This window comes from Vipera ursinii (genome assembly GCF_947247035.1).
Source record: "Vipera ursinii genome assembly, chromosome: 7".
Classification (NCBI taxonomy): Eukaryota; Metazoa; Chordata; class Lepidosauria; order Squamata; family Viperidae; genus Vipera; species Vipera ursinii.
Genome location: NC_139521.1, coordinates 75,247,741 through 75,266,009, shown reverse-complemented (window position 1 = coordinate 75,266,009; position 18,269 = coordinate 75,247,741). Strand labels below are relative to the sequence as shown.

Below are 18,269 nucleotides of genomic sequence, written 5' to 3'. Positions count from 1 at the left end.
TCCCTCTCCTCCTCCCCCGCCTCCTCCTCCCTCCTCCTCCCTCCTCCCTCTCCTCCTCCTCCTCCTCCTCCTCCTCCTCCTCCTTCTCCCTCCTCCTTCCTCCTCCCCTCCTCCCTCTCCTCCTCCTCCTCCCCCTCCCTGTCCTCCTCCTCCTCCCCACAAATCCTTAACATATTGCAGTATTTGTAAAAATCAGCATAAATTTGTATCGGATTAGATGTTCTTCCATCTCAACAGACAATAGTCACAGAGACTCTGGCCACAAAAAGAAATGTGTTTAATTTCAATCATTTTTATCTTAGTAGAACTTTAATATCCTCCTCCTCCTGTTTCTTCCTCCTCCTCCTCTTCCTCCTCATCACAAACCCTAACCCCTTCTAACACTGACGATGTCAGCTAGTTGGGTCAGGAAACGTCTGCAAGAAATCAGCCCAGCTCAGAGACCACCAGAGACCCCACCGTCCTTCGCTATGGGCCAATTTTTGCGTAAACCAGAATTATCTGCTGTTTTTCGACAGGGATGGGTGAGAGGATGTCAGAACTTCAAAACCAGAACGTGGGGAGGTCTGTTGTAACTTCAACTGGTCGCTAAGCAACCCGTCATAAGTCAAGGACTACCTGTACTCATTGGGATAGTAGCGTCATTTTTGGGCTGAAACGAGAGGCAAAAGATTGAAGTCTCCACTCAACGCCTGGGCTGGCTTTGACTCAGTTATGCCAATGTAACCCACACCGCAGGGCTGTTTTTTTTGTTTTTTTTCTTTAGCAAGATGGACATTCCTCCAAGAAAAATACTACAGCTCTTCAGCTGGGATTCCCGAGAACTGTCAAATTATGCCAGCAGCGTCCCAACCATTTGACTATTCATGTGGGTCGAAAAACTGAGGACTAGAAGCTTGCTTTGAAAAAGACAAACTTGCAAAAACAGCCTGGCCACCCAGCGTTACTCCAACCCATAGCAGGGTCGCTTCTGAGATCCATCAATCCCACCACAGGTGGTCCTCAACTTACAAGGGTTCAATGAGTGACCGCTCAAAGTTACGCCGCCGCCAAAATAAGCAACTCGCAGCCGTTTTTCACTCTTATGACCGTTGCGACATCCCTGCGGTGATGGGATCAAAACTGAGATGCTCAGTGACCGACTCATATTTATGACGGTGGCAGGGTACCCCTGGGGTCCGCGTGACCCCCCCTTCTGTGAGCTTGTGAAAAGAAAAAGTCAGTGTGGAAGCTGGGTTTTGCTTAATGGCTGTATTACTAAGGTAACAACAGCCGTGATTCACTTAACGACGGCGGTAAGAAAGGTTGTAAAACGGTGCAAAGCTCACTTCACAGGAATTTGGGGCTCAACTGCGGTCACAGATCGAAGGTGACCTGTGTCATTGTGTTTTGTAGACACAATTTGTAGACCGATTCACATAAAAAGCAAGGCAAATCGGCTCTATGTGTGTTTTTGACTTGACTTTTTTTTATAAGTAAAAAAATAAGCATTTCCCCCTCTTGGTAGAAAAAAAAAAGGCAAGCCACTTTTGCATTAAGTATGTAAATTAAAAATCCGTCTTGGACTAGAACAAATGAAGTAAGCCCAGAGAAAGGGAGAAAGCAAGGAAGTTAAATAAATGCATATTTTTAAGCAGCATTTTCTCCAAAGAAAAGAATGAGAAAAGAGCATAAATGCAAGGCGGGTAATGTTCCGAGAATATAATCAATGAAAAAATTGCTCCCACTGTTTTCTTTTCTTATTAAATTAGAGATTAAAATAGGATACCTTGGCAAATAGATAGATGGATAGATCTCGTTGCGCAACGCTCCTGGCAGCTTAAAAGTGGGAAGAGACGGGCAAAAGATCCCTTCTCATTTTTCTTTTTTTGGGGAAAACTCGAAAGAAAGGGTCCCTCCGCTGACAGCAATCCACTTAGCGGCCGTTCAAAGTTACAGTGGCACCGGGGGGGAAAAAAAGTGAGTGAGGACCGTTTTTCTTGAAGACGAACTTTAAGATGGGTGGACTTCAACTCCCAGAATTCCCCAGCCTGTATGGCCGGATGGAGAATTCTGGGAGTTGAAGTCCACCTGTCTTTAAGTGGTCAAGATTGAGAAACGGTAAAAATGAAGTGATATAGTCTTTGTTAATGAATAAGCTTTGGAGGTGAATGGTTATAAGAGACTTAATGAGTGGAATATAATTGTTAGTTTAGAAGGAGATATAATGTGAAATTTTTGAAATGGTTTTCAATTTTTTGATTTCTTCATTTTTTGTATATTGTAAATGTTTTTTTTGTCTTTGTTGGTGTATGGTGTGTTTTTAACACGAAATGTAAATAATAAAGATTCATTTATAAAAAAAAAGATTGAGAAACGGTGTCCTATATCGAAGTATCTCTTTGTTTAGAAACACCAGAATGGTAGGTTTACACTACTTGAGTGAAAAATGAGGTTCTGCATATTGTGTGTGTGTGTTTGCGTGTTTGTGTGTGGGGGTTTTTTTTTGTGTGTGTGTGTAAACAAGAAAGTTGATGGAGGCAGTGTGTTACTGTACTCTTTTGACTGAAGTGTCATCTAGAGTTTCTCAATCTTGGCAACTTTAAGATGAATGGACTTCAGCTCCTAGAATTCCCCTGGGTAGCATGGCTGGCTGAGGAATTCTGGGAGTTGAAGTCCACGAGTCTTCAAAGTGCCAAGTTGGGAGACGCCCTGGTCTGGACCGAAGTAATGTGCCACCCCTTTGTACCATTTTAATAATTTTGAACTTTGGGATTAACAAACAGAATGGCATCTTGGAAGGAAGGAAGGAAGGAAGGAAGGAAGGAAGGAAGGAAGGAAGGAAGGAAGGAAGGAAGGAAGGAAGGAAGGAAGGAAGGGAGGGAGGGCTAGGGAGATCCTCAGTCACCCAAGTCCTGGTTGGCCCATAGATGCTTTTTTCAGGACTGGATTTCCTTGTTTCTCCTTTGAAGACGTTTCGCTTCCTATCCAAGAAGCTTCTTCCGCTCTGACTGGATGGTGGGGAATGGAAGGAAGGAGAAAGAGGAAGGAAGGAAGGAAGGAAGGAAGGAAGGAAGGAAGGAAGGAAGGAAGGAAGGAAGGAATAGGAAGGAGGGAAAAAAGGAAGGAAGAGAGAGAGGGAGGCAAAAAAGAAAAGGAGAAGGGGAAGGAAGGAAGGAAGGAAGGAAGGAAGGTCTATGGAGTGAGTGAGTAAAGGAGGGAGGGAGGGAGGAAGGAAGGAAGGAAGGTGTATGGAGTGAGAGAGAGAGTGAGTAAAGGAAGGAAGGAGGGAGGGAGGAAGTAAGGAAGGGAAGGAAGGAGTGAGTGAGTAAAGAAGGAAGGAAGCAGGGAGGAATGGAGGAAGTAAGGAATGAAGGAAGTAAGGAAGGGAGGAATCAACCAACCAACCAACCAACCAACCAATCAATCAATCAATCAATCAATCTCCTGGCTATTTTATTTCTGCTCTCAATTTTCCCCACTTATGACCATTGCATCTTCCCCAGGGTCGCGTGATCAAAATTCAGGGGCTTGGCAACTGACTCCCATTTACGACCGCCCCAGTGTCCCTGTGGGTCCCGTGATCCCCTTTTGCGACCTTCTGACCGGCAGAGTCGATGGGGGAGCCAAGCTCATTTAACAAACGTTTCACTTAGCAACAATGTGGGGGCTCAATTGCGGTCGTTCAGCCGAGGACCATCTGAAATGATCCAAAACGTCCACCTTCCGACGTGCGGTGACCGTTTTCACAAGGCTGCGGCGGTCGTAAGTGTGAAAAAGGGCCCTACGTCACTCTCTTCAGTGCCGTTGTAACTCGGAACGGTCGCTAAATGAACTGTCATAAGTCGAGGACCGCCTGGGTAGGGGGAGGAACACCCAAGCCCGCTGGCTGGGGAATTCTGGGAGTTGAAGTCCCGGGTGTAAAGGTGGTAAGCGCCTTGCTTAGTGGAATCCGGCAATCCCGCCCAATGGCCGGCCTCTCCTCCCTTGGCGAACCCAACCCATCCGCCGCGGCATACGGTCCCCGGCGGTTTTGGCTAAGCACAAATCTGGAATTTCCCGGCATCAACTCCAACGGGCAGTTTTTCCAACCCCATCCAGGCTCGGTTTGCGCTCGGTCTGAGCGATTCGACTGCGGCTGTTGATGAGATAATCGACAATTCCGTCCTGAAATTTACACAACCGGCATCTGGCGGCATTCAGTGTTGGCTTCGATGGGATCCGTTGGCAGGGCTGATGGTTTCCTCATCCGTGACGTTCCAATCCCCCTCCCCCTCTTCCTCCTCTTCCTCTGCTTCCCCTTTTTCCCTCCTCCTTTTCCCTCCTCCTCTTCCTCTTCCTTCCTTTTCCTCCTTCTCCTCCTCCTTCCCTCCCTTCCTCCTTCTCTTCCTCCTCTTCTTATTCTTCCTCGTCTTCCTCCTTTCTCCTTTGACTACCTTCTCCTCCTCCTCCCTCCCTCCTTCTCCTCTTCCTCTTCCTCCTCCTCCCTTCTCCTTTGTAAGCCTCCTTCTTCCTCCCTCCCTCACTCCTTCTCCTCTTCCTCCTCTTCCTCCTCCTCCTCCCTTCTCCTTTGTCTGCCTCCTCTTCCTCCCTCCCTTCTTCTTCTTCCTCCTCCTCCTCCTCCTTCCCTCCCTTCCTCCTTCTCTTCCTCCTCTTCCTATTCTTCCTCCTCTTCCTCTTTCTCCTTTGTCTACCTTCTCCTCCTCCTCCCTCCTTCTCCTCTTCCTCTTCCTCCTCCTCCCTCCCTCCTTCTCCTCTTCCTCTTCCTCCTCCTCCCTCCCTCCCTCCTTCTCCTCTTCCTCTTCCTCCTCCTTCTCCCTTCTCCTTTGTCTGCCTCCTCTTCCTCCCTCCCTCCCTCCCTTCTCCTCCTCCTTCTCCTCCTCCTCCTCCTCCTCCTCCTCCTCCTCCTCCTCCTCCTCCTCCTCCTCCACACCTCTTGAACCTGGCCTAGCCTGCTTGAGCAGAAATCATACCCTGGGGGAAACATTAATCCAACCAACGGATGGGAACTCGTGAAGGAGAGAAGCAACCTGGAGTTAAGGAGAAACTTCCTGACAGGAGGACAATCAACCAGTTGAACAGCTTGCCACTAAAGATCGTGGGTGCTCCATCACTGGAGATTTTCAAGAAGAGGCCAGACAGTCACTTGTCTGAAATGGTACAGGTTCTCCTGCTCAAGCAGGGGGCTGGACTAGATGACCTCCAAGGTCCCTCCCACCTCTCTTATTCTGTTGATATTTATTGAGCGGAAAGACGGTCCAAGCCATCGAAGAGCCCAAACCGTTGTGCAGTTTTTTCTGGGGGTGGGGGTGGGGAATTTGAGAACATAAAACCTGGCAAGGGGGGGTGAGTCTGGATTATCGACACACCCCCCCCCCCCGCTGCCCTTTCCATTCTTTAGGCGGGGAGAAAACCGGAAAGATAATTTTTAAGGAGACGGAGGGCTTCTGAGTGAGCCCACCGCAGGCCCATCTTTGGGTGCAGATCAACCTCGGGGGTCCAGAAGGATGACCTTCACCCTACTGACCCCAAACCCAGGGAGGGAGGGGGTGCTTCGGTGCCAGAGACCCCCACCAGCTGCTCTCGATAAACCGAGGATAAAATGGAGGTCTTTATAGCCTCTTTCGCAAAGCAGCATCCCCCGAGGTTTTTAGAAAGATGGATGGGTGACAAAGGACTGCCTGGGAGAGGCAGAAGTTGTGATGGAGAAAAGAGGAATTTTTTGGGTGGGGGGGTGTCCGGTGGGGGAGAGGAGGGGCTGGGAGGGGAGCTGAAAGGAGGTTGGGGGTGGGGGCTCTTCCCTTTGAGAAAGAGAAGGAAGAACGGATGGGATAATTCAGTAGTGCTAATAATTGGACTCAGTGGCGAATGCATCGGGCTGGAAACCGGGAGACAGAGAGTTCTAGAACCGTGGCTGGAATGCAGGATGGCAGGCCGACTCGGCCCACTGCCAGCAGTTTGATTCTCGCCCGGCTCAAGGTGGGCTCAGCCTTCCGTCCTTCCGAGGTCGGTAAAATGAGGACCCAGGTTGTTGGGGGCAAGAGGCTGACTTACTTAGAGGGGGCTGTAAGAGCAGGATGAAGCGCGAGATAAGTTTGCGTGCTCTTGCTCTTGCGAGTTGCAAAAGAGGCATGAGAGCCAACTGGGTGACTTTGAGCCCATTGCCAGGAGATGGCGAGTTCTAGTTCCGCCTTAGGCATGAAAGTCGGCTGGGTGATTTTGGGCCCATCGCCAGGAGACGGCGAGTTCTAGTTCCGCCTTAGGCATGAAAGCCGGCTGGGTGACTTCGAGCCAATCACCAGGAGACGGTGAGTTCTAGTTCTGCTTTATGAAAGGCGGCTGGACGATTTTGGGCCAATCGCCAGGAAACGGTGAGTTCTAGTTTCGCCTTAGGAATGAAAGCCAGCTGGTGACTTCGGGCCAATCAACAGGAGACGGTGAGTTCTAGTTCTGCTTTATGAAAGGCGGCTGGGCGATTTTGGGCCAATCGCCAGGAGACGGTGAGTTCTAGTTCCGCCTTAGGCATGAAAGTCGGCTGGGTGATTTTGGGCCCATCGCGAGGAGACAGTGGGTTCTAGTTCCGCCTTAGGCATGAAAGCCAGATGGTGACTTTGGGCCAATCAACAGGAGACGGTGAGTTCTAGTTCTGCTTTATGAAAGGCGGCTGGGCAATTTTGGGCCAATCGCCAGGAGATGGTGAGTTCTAGTTCCGCCTTAGGCATGAAAGCCAGCTGGGTGACTTTGAGCCAATCACCAGGAGATGGTGAGTTCTAGTTCTGTTTTATGAAAGGCGGCTGGGTGACTTTGGCCCAATCGCCAGGAAATGGTGAGTTCTAGTCCTGCCTTAGGCATGAAAGCCAGCTTGGTGACTTTGGGCCAATCACCAGAAGATAGTGAGTTCTAGTCCCGCCTTAGGCATGAAAGGCAGCTGGGCGAGTTTGGAGCGGCCCCTCCCTCTCTCTCTCTTTGCCCAACCCACCTCACAGGGTTGTTGCTGTAGGAAAAGAGGAGGAGGAAGGATTATCAGATACATTCACCGCCTTGATGGAATAAAATGAATAATAAAATAAATGAAAAAGGTAGGCCAAGTATGACAGCGAGGCTCGCCAGGCGCCCTAGAGAGACAGAGACAGAAGTCTTGAGTTCAAATCTTCCCACGAGCTAGAAGACTAACTCTGTGGATGTGGATGTGCCTGACCAGTCTCCCCAGTTTGGGAATGAACCTGTTGGTTAATGTTATGGTCTTGGTGGAAGAAACGATCTCCAAAAGTGGAGCCTTTTAGGAAAGCTGTGGGCCGACGGGCGTGTTTTCCAGGAGAGAGAAAATGGAGTTAAGATAAGAAGGCTGGCAGAAAAAATATAGGAAGATTGGCTGGAGGCATCCGGAGACGTGATTTTCGGGGGGGCTATCTGAAGAGGCAGAAACGATGGAGAACGGCTGCAGAAAACAGGAAAAGGGGTGATGGGGTTAAATTTCAAGGAAGAAATGGGTCCCCCTACCGAGTTTCCTAATGGTAAAAATGATTTAAGAATGGAATAGGCCGCTTTAGACCCATGGTTCCACACTTGACATCTTTAAGATGTGTGGACTTCCTTTCCCAGAATCCCCCCAGTCAATGTGCTTTAAAGGGAGCGGACCAACTCCCCAAAATCCTCAGCCAGTATGCTTTAGACTAGATTTACAGGGGTAGGCCACCTCAGCTCTTTGATGACTCGTGGACTTCAACTCCCAGAATTCCTGAGCCAGCCACGCTGAGAGGAAAGGGAGAGGTTTCCAAGCTGAGCCGTGCTGGCTCAGGAATTCTGGGAGTTGAAGTCCACGAGTCATAAAAGAGCCAAGGTTGCATACCCCTGGCTTAGGCCGCTTTATGACTCGTGGACTTCAACTCCCAGAATTCCTGGGCCAGCCACACTGAGGGGAAAGGGAGAGGTTTCCAAGCTGAGCTGTGCTGGCTCAGGAATTCTGGGAGTTGAAGTCCACGAGTCATGAAGGAGCCAAGGTTGCCTACCCCTGGCCTAGGCCGCTTTATGACTCGTGGACTTCAACTCCCAGAATTCCTGAGCCAGCTACACTGAGGGGAAAGGGAGAAGTTTCCAAGCTGAGCCATGGCTGGCTCAGGAATTCTGGGAGTTGAAGTCCACGAGTCATAAAAGAGCCAAGGTTGCCTACCCCTGGCTTAGGCCGCTTTATGACTCGTGGACTTCAACTCCCAGAATTCCTGAGCCAGCTACACTGAGGGGAAAGGGAGAAGTTTCCAAGCTGAGCCATGGCTGGCTCAGGAATTCTGGGAGTTGAAGTCCACGAGTCATGAAGGAGCCAAGGTTGCCTACCCCTGGCCTAGGCCGCTTTATGACTCGTGGACTTCAACTCCCAGAATTCCTGAGCCAGCTACACTGAGGGGAAAGGGAGAAGTTTCCAAGCTGAGCCGTGCTGGCTCAGGATTTCTGGGAGTTGAAGTCCACGAGTCATAAAAGAGCTGAGGTGGCCTACCCCTGGGCTAGAAAGGATGGACATCAGCTCCCACTATTCCCCAGCCAGCCTGTCTTAAAAGGTGCGGATTTCAACTCCCAGAATTCCTCAGCTAGGATGCTGGTTGGGGAATTTTGGGAATTGAAGTCCACCCATCTTAAAGGGGCGCAAACCGTAAATCCCTGGCCGTGAGGGAAAGAATGGTAAATCGAACCATTTGTCAGATGGAGCCAATCGGAGATCTGCTAACGATATTGTCTCATCGGCTCTGTTTTTTTATAACATTGACCGAATGTCAACAGCTGGCAGGAGGCAGGCAAATGTTTCCCCAGCTGTTGACTAACCTCTGGAGTTCACCAAGATGCTGGTTTTGTCCAGTCCCTCAAGGACAGACGCCTGTTAGGCCTGTGATAAGAGTGACAGACACAGTCCTTGTTAGAGCTGAAGAGGAAGCCTTCTCTGCACTCACCAATCCCTTCCTCTGTGTGTGTGTGTGTAGGTAGGCAGAGGGTAAGTAAGGGATGGGAATTCAGCCCCTCCAGACCCACCTCCCAATTTCAAGAATCCTTCCTTCCTTCCTTCCTTCCTTCCTTCCTTCCTTCCTTCCTTCCTTCCTTCCTTCCTTCCTTCCTTCCTTCCTTCTTTCCTTCCTTCCTTCCTTCCCTCCCTCCCTCCCTCCCTCCCTTTTTCCTTACTTGCCTCCTCCCTCCCTCCTCCCTCCCTCCATGCCTGCCTCTCCTCTCTCCTTCCTTCCTTCCTTCCTCTGCAGTCCCTTCCCTCCTCCCTCCCTTCTTCCCCCTCCCTTTCCTTTCACTTTTTTGTTCTTTCCTCTTTTTCTTCTCCTGCATTCCCTTCCTTTACTTTTCCTTCCCTTTCCTCTCTCCCTTTCTCCTTTCTTCCTTCCCTTCCTGTTTCTCCCCTCTTCCTCTCCTTCCTTCCTTTCTTTCTTTCTTTCTTTCTTTCTTTCTTTCTTTCTTTCTTTCTTTCTTTCTTTCTTTCTTTCTTTTTCTTTCTTTCTTTCTTTCCTTCCTTCCTTCCTTCCTTCCTTCCTTCCTTTCTTTCTTTCTTTCCTTCCTTCCTTCCTTCCTTCCTTCCTTCTTCTTTCCTTCCTTCCCCTCCAGTTCCTTGCCCCCCTCCCTCCTTCCTTCTTCCCCCACCTTTTCTTTCCCTTCCCTTCCTTTTCCTTTTTCGTTCTCTTTCCTTTTTTTCTTCTGCATTCCCTTCCTTTCTTCCTTTTCTTTTCCATTCCTTCCATCTCTCTCTTTCCCCTTCCTTCCTTCCTTCCTTCCTTCCTTCCTCCCTCCCTCCCTCCCTCCCTCCCTCCCTTCCTTCCCAACTCCTTAAAGCATTATTTATTCATTCCTCCAATCTGTACCGCTGACCAGGTCCCTGAATTGAGAGGGCAGCTCTGCAAATTGAATGCCTGGCTCCATAAATAAGGGAATTTGGCCCTCCCTTCCGTCCCTCCCTGCCTGCTGCAGCCCATTCCCCAAATGGGCATCTCTAATAAATCGAAGCTTCGTGCGGAAGGCACGTCAGGATGATCTGCAGCCCTGATTGAATTGTCAAGACAAAGCAGCCGCTCTCCACACTGAAGGCTGAAGAGGACGAAGGGGGTGGAGGGGTGGGGTGGGGTGGGGAGGGCAAGATGGTGCACTAGACTAGAGTCTGGCTTGATGACTGCAATTCAGCCACTGGCAAGGGCTTTGAGTTCTTTTTATCTCCAAATAATTTTCTCCTTATGGCAGGGGAAAGAAACTTGCTTATTTTTTCTGCCCTTCCTTAAAGAGCCCTCAGCGTTGGCTAGGTTCACACCGTTGCAGAATGTAAACATGGAAAGGGATCTTGGAGATCATCTAGCTCAGAGGTAGGGAACTCTGGCCCCTTTATGACCTGTGGACTTCAACTCCCAGAATTCCTGAGCCAGCATGGGGGAACTCTGGCCCCTTTATGACCTGTGGACTTCAACTCCCAGAATTCCTCAGCCAGCATGGGGAACTGTGGCCCCTTTATGACTTGTGGACTTCAACTCCCAGAATTCCTGAGCCAGCAAGGGGGAACTCTGGCCCCTTTATGACCTGTGGACTTCAACTCCCAGAATTCCTGAGCCAGCATGGGGGAACTAAGACCCCTTTATGACTTGTGGACTTCAACTCCCAGAATTCCTGAGCCAGCATGGGGGAACTCTGCCCCCTTTATGACTTGTGGACTTCAACTCCCAGAATTCCTGAGCCAGCATGGGGGAACTCTGCCCCCTTTATGACTTGTGGACTTCAACTCCCAGAATTCCTGAGCCAGCATGGGGAACTGTGGCCCCTTTATGACTTGTGGACTTCAACTCCCAGAATTCCTGAGCCAGCAAGGGGGAACTCTGGCCCCTTCATGACTTGTGGACTTCAACTCCCAGAATTCCTCAGCCAGCATGGGGAACTCTGGCCCCTTTATGACCTGTGGACTTCAACTCCCAGAATTCCTCAGCCAGCATGGGGAACTCTGGCCCCTTTATGACCTGTGGACTTCAACTCCCAGAATTCCTCAGCCAGCATGGGGAAGCATGGCCTCTTTATGACGTGGACTTCAACTCCCAGAATTCCTGAGCCAGCATGGGGAACTGTGGCCCCTTTATGACTTGTGGACTTCAACTCCCAGAAGGGGCTGGCTCAGGAATTCTGGGAATTGAAGTCCACAGTTCATAACAGGGCCACCATTCCCCACTCCTGATCTAGCCCACCCCCTACCCAGTGCAGGCATCGACCATCCTGGCATAACCAGCCCAACATAACACACTCTCCTTGGTTAGATGGTGCGAGCACAGCTTTGCTTCTTGCAGGAGCACCATCTGATTGGTTTATTAATGATTTAGAATTTTTGCAACCCCTCAAAAAATGGGCTAACTCAGTAACCAGGTTAAACAGGTTGTGTGAATGCAGTCATAAAATATACAGTACGATTTGGGAGGCTGGCTGTCCTGAGCAAAAGAAATAAAACCAGTGAAATGCCAATGGAAGGGAAGTTTATGATCATTGTGGTTAATTGTATGATAATACAAGTAATCCTCTACTTACAACAGTTCATTTAATGACCAAAATTGCAACAGCACCAGAAAAAAAGGACTTGTAACCATTTTTCACACTTATGACCGTTGCAACATCCCCATGGTCACATGATCAAAATTTAGACTCTTGGCAACCGACTCATATATATAACGGTTTGCAGTGTCCCAGGGTCACGTGATCCCCTGTTTCGATCTTCTGATGAGCAAATTCAATGGGGAAGCCAGATTCGCTTAGCAACTGTGTTACTAACTTAACTGCAGCGATTCACTTAACAACGGTGGCCAGAAAGGCTGTAAAATAGGGCAATAGTCATTAATGACCGAAAATTTGAGATCAGTTGTGATCGTAAGTCGAGGACTCTCTGTATATACAGATAATAAAAAACATTAGCCACCCACAGTCATCTTCTAGGGCAGATGGATGGCAGAATGAAGGAAGGAAGGAAGGGAGGAAGAAGGAGGGAAGGGAGGGATGGAAAGAAAGAAAGAAAGGGGAGAGAAAGAAAGAAAGAAAGAAAGAAAGAAAGAAAGAAAGAAAGAAAGAAAGAAAGAAAGAAAGGAAGGAAGGAAGGAAGGAAGGAAGGAAGGAAGGAAGAAAGAAAGGAAGGAAGGAAGGAAGGAAGAAGGAAGGAAAGAAAGAAAGAAAGAAAGAAAGAAAGAAAGAAAGAAGCAGAACAGAAGGGAGGAAAGAAAGAAGGAAAGAAGGAAAGAAAGAAGGAAAGAAGTAAGGAAGGGAAAGAAAGAGAAAGGGAAGAAAGGAAAGAAAGAAAGAAAAAGAGGAAGAGAAGGGAAGGGAAAAAGAAAGAAAAGAGCAGAACAGAAGGGAGGAAAGAAAGAAGGAAAGAAAGAAGGGAAGAAAAAAGAAGGGAAGAAGGAAGGAAGGAAGGAAAGAGAAAGGGAAAGAAAGAAAGAAAGAAAGAAAGAAAGAAAGAAAGAAAGAAAGAAAGAAAGAAAGGAAGAGAAGGGAAGGGAAAAGAAAGAAAAGAGCAGAACAGAAGGGAGGAAAGAAAGAAGGAAAGAAAGAAGGGAAGAAAAAAGAAGGGAAGAAGGAAGGAAGGAAGGAAAGAAAGAGAAAGGGAAAGCAAGCAAGCAAGCAAGCAAGCAAGCAAGAAAGAAAGAAAGAAAGAAAGAAAGAAAGAAAGAAAGAAAGAAGCAGAACAGAAGGGAGGAAAGAAAGAAGGAAAGAAGGAAAGAAGGAAGGAAGGGAAAGAAAGAGAAAGGGAAGGAAGGAAAGAAAGAAAGAAAAAGAGGAAGAGAAGGGAAGGGAAAAAGAAAGAAAAGAGCAGAACAGAAGGGAGGAAAGAAAGAAGGAAAGAAAGAAGGGAAGAAAAAAGAAGGGAAGAAGGAAGGAAGGAAGGAAAGAGAAAGGGAAAGAAAGAAAGAAAGAAAGAAAGAAAGAAAGAAAGAAAGAAAGAAAGAGAGGAAGAGAAGGGAAGGGAAAAAGAAAGAAAAGAGCAGAACAGAAGGGAGGAAGGAAAGAAGGAAAGAAAGAAGGGAAGAAAAAAGAAGGGAAGAAGGAAGGAAGGAAGGAAAGAAAGAGAAAGGGAAAAAAAGAAAGAAAGAAAGAAAGAAAGAAAGAAGAGGAAGAGAAGGGAAGGGAAAAAGAAAGAAAAGAGCAGAGCAGAAGGAAGGAAAGAAAGAAAGAAGGAAAGAAAGAAAGAAAGAAGGAAAGAAGGAAAGACACGGTCTCTCCTGACACTCTGCTGAGCACAGGCTCTGCAAGCCATGATGGTTTGCTTTCACCATGGCTTATGAAACAAACCACCATCTTCAGCTTTGCACCGCCGGCTAAGCCATCGGTCGCATTTGACCATCCACGAAATCTGGCTACGCACTGCTCTTAAAAACCACAATCAAGCCCAGTTTGGCTTCGTGGGTTCTGCGCGGCCTACTTGGCAGGCCAAGAGTTCGAAAGGTGGCTGCTGCCATCTCCTTTGCAGACTTCCCAAACTGGGTGGAATCTCAGTTCGGATCTGCCGGGACTGATCAGAGGTTGAAGATAAGAGCTGCCGGAAGGGCGATAGGAACATCTCTGGTGCCCTCAGTCGGTGCGGGTCTGTATCGCAACCCCGACAAATCACAACTCTGAAAAAAGCCATTCCCCGTTTCTAAGCTTCTCTTAATGCTTTTAAATCTCTCTCTGCAGGTCCCTCCGAAGTCCTGCGTGGCCACTTGAAGATGTGTGGACTTCAACTCCCAGAATTCCTCAGCCAGCCATGCTGGCTCAGGAATTCTGGGAGTTGAAGTCCACGAGTCCTAAAAGAGCCATGGTTGCCTACCCATGACCTCCTAGTTAATGTAGCTGATCTTTTACATCTGTGTCTCCCAACCAAGATGTGTGGACTTCAGCTTTGCTGCCTGGGGAATTCTGGGAGTTGAAGTCCACACATCTTCAAGTGACCAAGGTTGGGAAACACTAATATAGACTATACCAGGGCTAGGCAACCTCGGCTCTTTTAGGACTCATGGACTTCAACTCCCAGGATTCCTGAGCCAGCTTGGCTGGCTCAGGAATTCTGGGAGTTGAAGTCCATGAGTCCTAAAAGAGCCGAGGTTGCCTACCCCTGGACTATACAGAATTATATAGACTTTAAGGGGAGTGGACTTCAACTCCCAGAATTCCTCAGCTAGCCTTGCTGGCTGGGGAATTCTGGGAATTGAAGTCACCCATCTTCAACTGGCCGAGATGGCGTAAAACTGCTACAGAATATATATATTTTTTTCTATACAGGCCAGCCTGGATTGACCGCGATTCATTTAGCGACCGTTCAAAGTCACGACAGCACCGGAAAAAAAGTGACTTATGACCGCTTTTCACACTTTACGACCGTTGCAGCACCCGCCCGGTCATGTGATCAAAATTCAGACACTTGGCCACCGGTTCGTATTTATGACGGTCACAGCCTCCCGGGGTCACGTAATGCTCTTTTTCGACTTTCTGACAAGCAAAGTCAAAGGGTGGGGGGGGGAAGCCTGATTCCCTTAATGACCGCATGACTAAGTTAACAACTGCGGTGTTTCACTTAGCAGCGGTGGCAGGAAAGGTGATAATATGGGACAAAATTCACTTAGCAACAAAAGTTTTGGCCTCTGTTCTAATTGTAAGTCTGTATTTTCTAGCGGATCGGGAAGCTAATAATAATAATAATAATAATAATAATAATAATAATAATAATAATAATAATAATAATAATAATGATGATGATGATGATGATGATGATGATGATGATAATGATGATAATAAATAATAGTAGTAGTAGAAGTAGTAGTAGTAGTAGTAGTAGTAGTAGTTGGAAGGGACCTTGGAGGTCATCTAGTCCAACCCCCTGCTCAGGCAGGAAACCCTATACCATTTCAGACAAATGGCTGTCCAGTCTCTTCTTTAAAAATTCCAGTGTTGGAGAAGGGAGGGAGGGAGGAAGGAAGGAAGAATAACAGTTGGAAGGGACCTTGGAGGTCATCTAGTCCAACCCCCAGCTCAGGCAGGAAACCCTATACCATTTCAGACAAATGGCACTGGAAAAAAAGGACTTATGAGTATTTTTCACCTTTACGACCGTTGCAGCCTCCCCACGGCCCTGTGATCAAAATTGGCCACTGACTCATATTTATGATGGTCGCAGCATCCCGGTGTGTGTGTGTGTGTGTGTGTCATGTGATCCCCCTTTTGCGACCCTCTGACAAGCAAAGTCAACAGGGGGAAAGCCAGCTTCACTTAACGACCACGTGACTCACTTAAAAACGGCAGTGATTCACTTAACAACCGTGACAAGATCCTCAAATGGGGCAAAACTCACTTAAGGAACGTCTCACTTAGCGACCAAAATTTCAGGCTCCACTGTGGTCATATGCCGAGGACTGCCTGCAGTGCCTGGGCTGTTTTTTATTTTATTATTATTATTATTATTATTATTATTATTATTATTATTATTATTATTATTATTATTATTATTATTATTATTATTGTTTTCCTGGCCCCTCCCATTTACCAGGCGATCGAAAAACTTTTTTCATCGGAGTTAATATACTGAATTAAGGTAGGCGCAAATTCTCTCCCGATCAATCCAATGAGCTCGCCGCTATTCTCATTTTAGCGCCCCCTTTTCTCCCAAGCCGGGATCATCTGCATGGGTCAGACTACATTTCCCATCCTCCCCATCCAAGCTGAGCGGGGACGGGAGTCGTGGGCTAAGGTGGCCGGTCTGTGAGGGGAAAGAGGCAACCTCCACCTCAGGATCGTTTCCTCTGCTGGTTTGGGGAGAAGGATGGCCTACCTTGCAAGGTTGTCATCCGGGTACCCCCAAAGGCAGGGCCAGAACCTCGTTCCTTTAGCAACCCTGGAGGATCTGTAGAAGGAAAGCCCTAATGTAAAGTGTGTGTGTGTGTGTGTGTGTGTGTGTGTGTGTGTGTGTGTGTATGCTTGTCGGACTGTTGGACCGTAAAAAACCCGAGTTCGAATCTCAACTCTATCCCATAATCCCCCCAATGATTGGATGAAAAGGCAGATGTTAAAAAACACTGACTTACAGTGCAATAGATTCCTCTAACTTAACAGATACTGCTTTGTTTCTCTGGGATGCAAACCATATCTCAGTGACCATCCCAGGCCCCATCATCCACTGCCTTCATTCCAGCTCTGTTAATGGTTCTGATTCGGAGAAGCCACATTGCAGTGTCCATGCCAGCCTCCCAGATCCCATCATCCACCGCCTTCATTCCAGCTTTTACTGGCCCTGAATTGGAGAGGCCCCCATCTCGGTGACCATACCAGGCTCCCAAGTCCCATCATCCACTGCCTTCATTCCAGCTGTGTTACTGGTTCTGAATTGGCGAGGCCACGACGAGGCGGGTCAGCTCCCACGCAAACAACCCCACAATCCCACTGATAAACCTTGAAGAAATCTGGATAGTTCACACATATCATCTAATCTGGATAGTTCACACAAATAATCTGGATTATTTCTCGAAAACCCGACCCCTTTCCAAAGAGATTTCCAAAGAGACTTCCATCCTTCCCTTAACCTCTTAGTAAACTCTGCTTACCCAAGGCCCACTTTATTCCCCTTGCTTTCCTAGGCAAGGCTTTTCTTCCTACCACAACCCTGGTGTCACACTTGCTTGCCACACGTTGGAAAACCTGTTCCGAGGGGAGTCTATCGGAATTGCCACCCTGCTTTCTTCTCCTTCTCCCTCTCCAATTTCTCTTCTTTCTCTCCTTCTCTCTCTCGCCAGTGTCTCTTCTTTTGTGCGTTATTAAAAAATAATGCACGCGCGCACACACACACACACACACACACACTGGACAGGTCTTCAAAGATTCAGCGCAGTCAATTCTAACATTTGATTTTTCCAAGAAGGAAAAAGGAGAACGCAGACTCACTACTCATTCCAAGACAGGTGCACCATTCACACACACACACACACACACACACACACACACACACACAAACACACACACACCTTTCCCCCCTTCCCTGGGCTTCAGCCTTTGTCCCGATTGTGATTTGGGAAGGTGGTTTAGAAAAAGACAACACAATTCATCCAACGAACTTGTCTCACAACGCACAGAATGGAGGACTCCGAAGCACGCAACCCTGTGGGCAGAAAGCGGGCGAGATTTACCTTAAAAAATAAAAAAATAAAAATAAAAACACAAATTAAATAAAAGCAATTAAAAAACAACAACAAACCAACTCCGGATTCCCAGGAGACAGACTCACGAGCGAATCAGGAGCATTTTAAAGGAGTTTAGGATTTGGGGCTAAAAGGCTGAAGGAATCCCATCTCCTAGGGCTCCAATGTGAAACGCACACACACACACACACACAAACACACACGCGCCAGCCTTTGGCTCAGAGAGCCCCCCGATTTTTCTGTGCCACTATAAATCCGTTCCTCTTGGTCGCCAAGAGGATCGAGTCTGCCCGCTTGCTTTACGGATCGCTTCCAGATCGACTTTTTTCCCCCTCCCAAGCCGCGCTGACCTGGCTCCCCCGGGCGTCCAAAGCTTTAGGGGCAGGATCCGGGCCGCGTTCTGACAAGCTTCTTGACACCCATTAACCCAGGAGGGGAAGATGATGATGAAGAAGAAGAAGAAGAAAATCCGTGCAGCTCACGGCATCCCGACGCGTCGGGGGAAAGAGCGCTTTGCAAAGCCTGACCCAAGCCCTACACGCGGGTCTTCAGACAACCCAGAAGCCGCCTCGGCCGATTTCCCACGAGCCGCGGACCCTCCGGCCAAAAGGCCACCTGGCCGAGTCGGCTCCACCTGGCCGTTCTGCCTAAAACTTCGCCGCTCGGCCAGCCCTAAAAAGGTGCGTCGCCAAAGCTGCCGGTTTTCAGCCCCGGGGAAGGCAGCGCCAAACCGGCAGCCCCTCGCCGGCTCGCCGGCTCGCTGGCTCACCTGTCAGGATCAGGGTGAAAATGTACACGATCCTCGTCATTCTGCTTCTTCTCTCTCCCACCCCCACGGCCCTTCCTTCTGCCGAAACAAAAAAAAAAGGACCGGGCAAGGATCCGATCCGAAACTCTGCGCCTTCTCCTTCTCCTTCTCCTCTTCCTCCTCTTCCTCCTCCTTCAGTGCCAGGTCGATAAGAAGCCCCCGCGGTTGCTGCTGCGGCTGCTGCGGCTGCTGCTGCTGATGCTCGGGAGCCGAGCTTGGTCGTCTGGATGGGGAAGCATCGCTGCCGGCTCCGGTGCCCGCAAAGCCAGCCAACCAGCCGAGGTTGGGCTCGGAGAGCGACGGTGCTCCGCCGCGGTCTGCGC

At 48.6% G+C, this 18,269-nt stretch overlaps 1 protein-coding gene across 1 annotated transcript in view; it reads right to left on the bottom strand.

Moving 5' to 3' along the window:
• Positions 1–17,947, bottom strand: part of LOC310643047 (GDNF family receptor alpha-4-like) — a gene marked incomplete at both ends in the record, with an annotated part of 106,296 nt that extends 88,349 nt beyond the window's left edge. The window contains one exon of the mRNA XM_083367079.1: positions 17,908–17,947. Within this exon, the coding sequence (XP_083223205.1) occupies positions 17,908–17,947 (40 nt within the window). The remainder of the gene's footprint in view (positions 1–17,907) is intronic.
• Between the last annotated feature and the right edge of the window lie 322 nt (positions 17,948–18,269).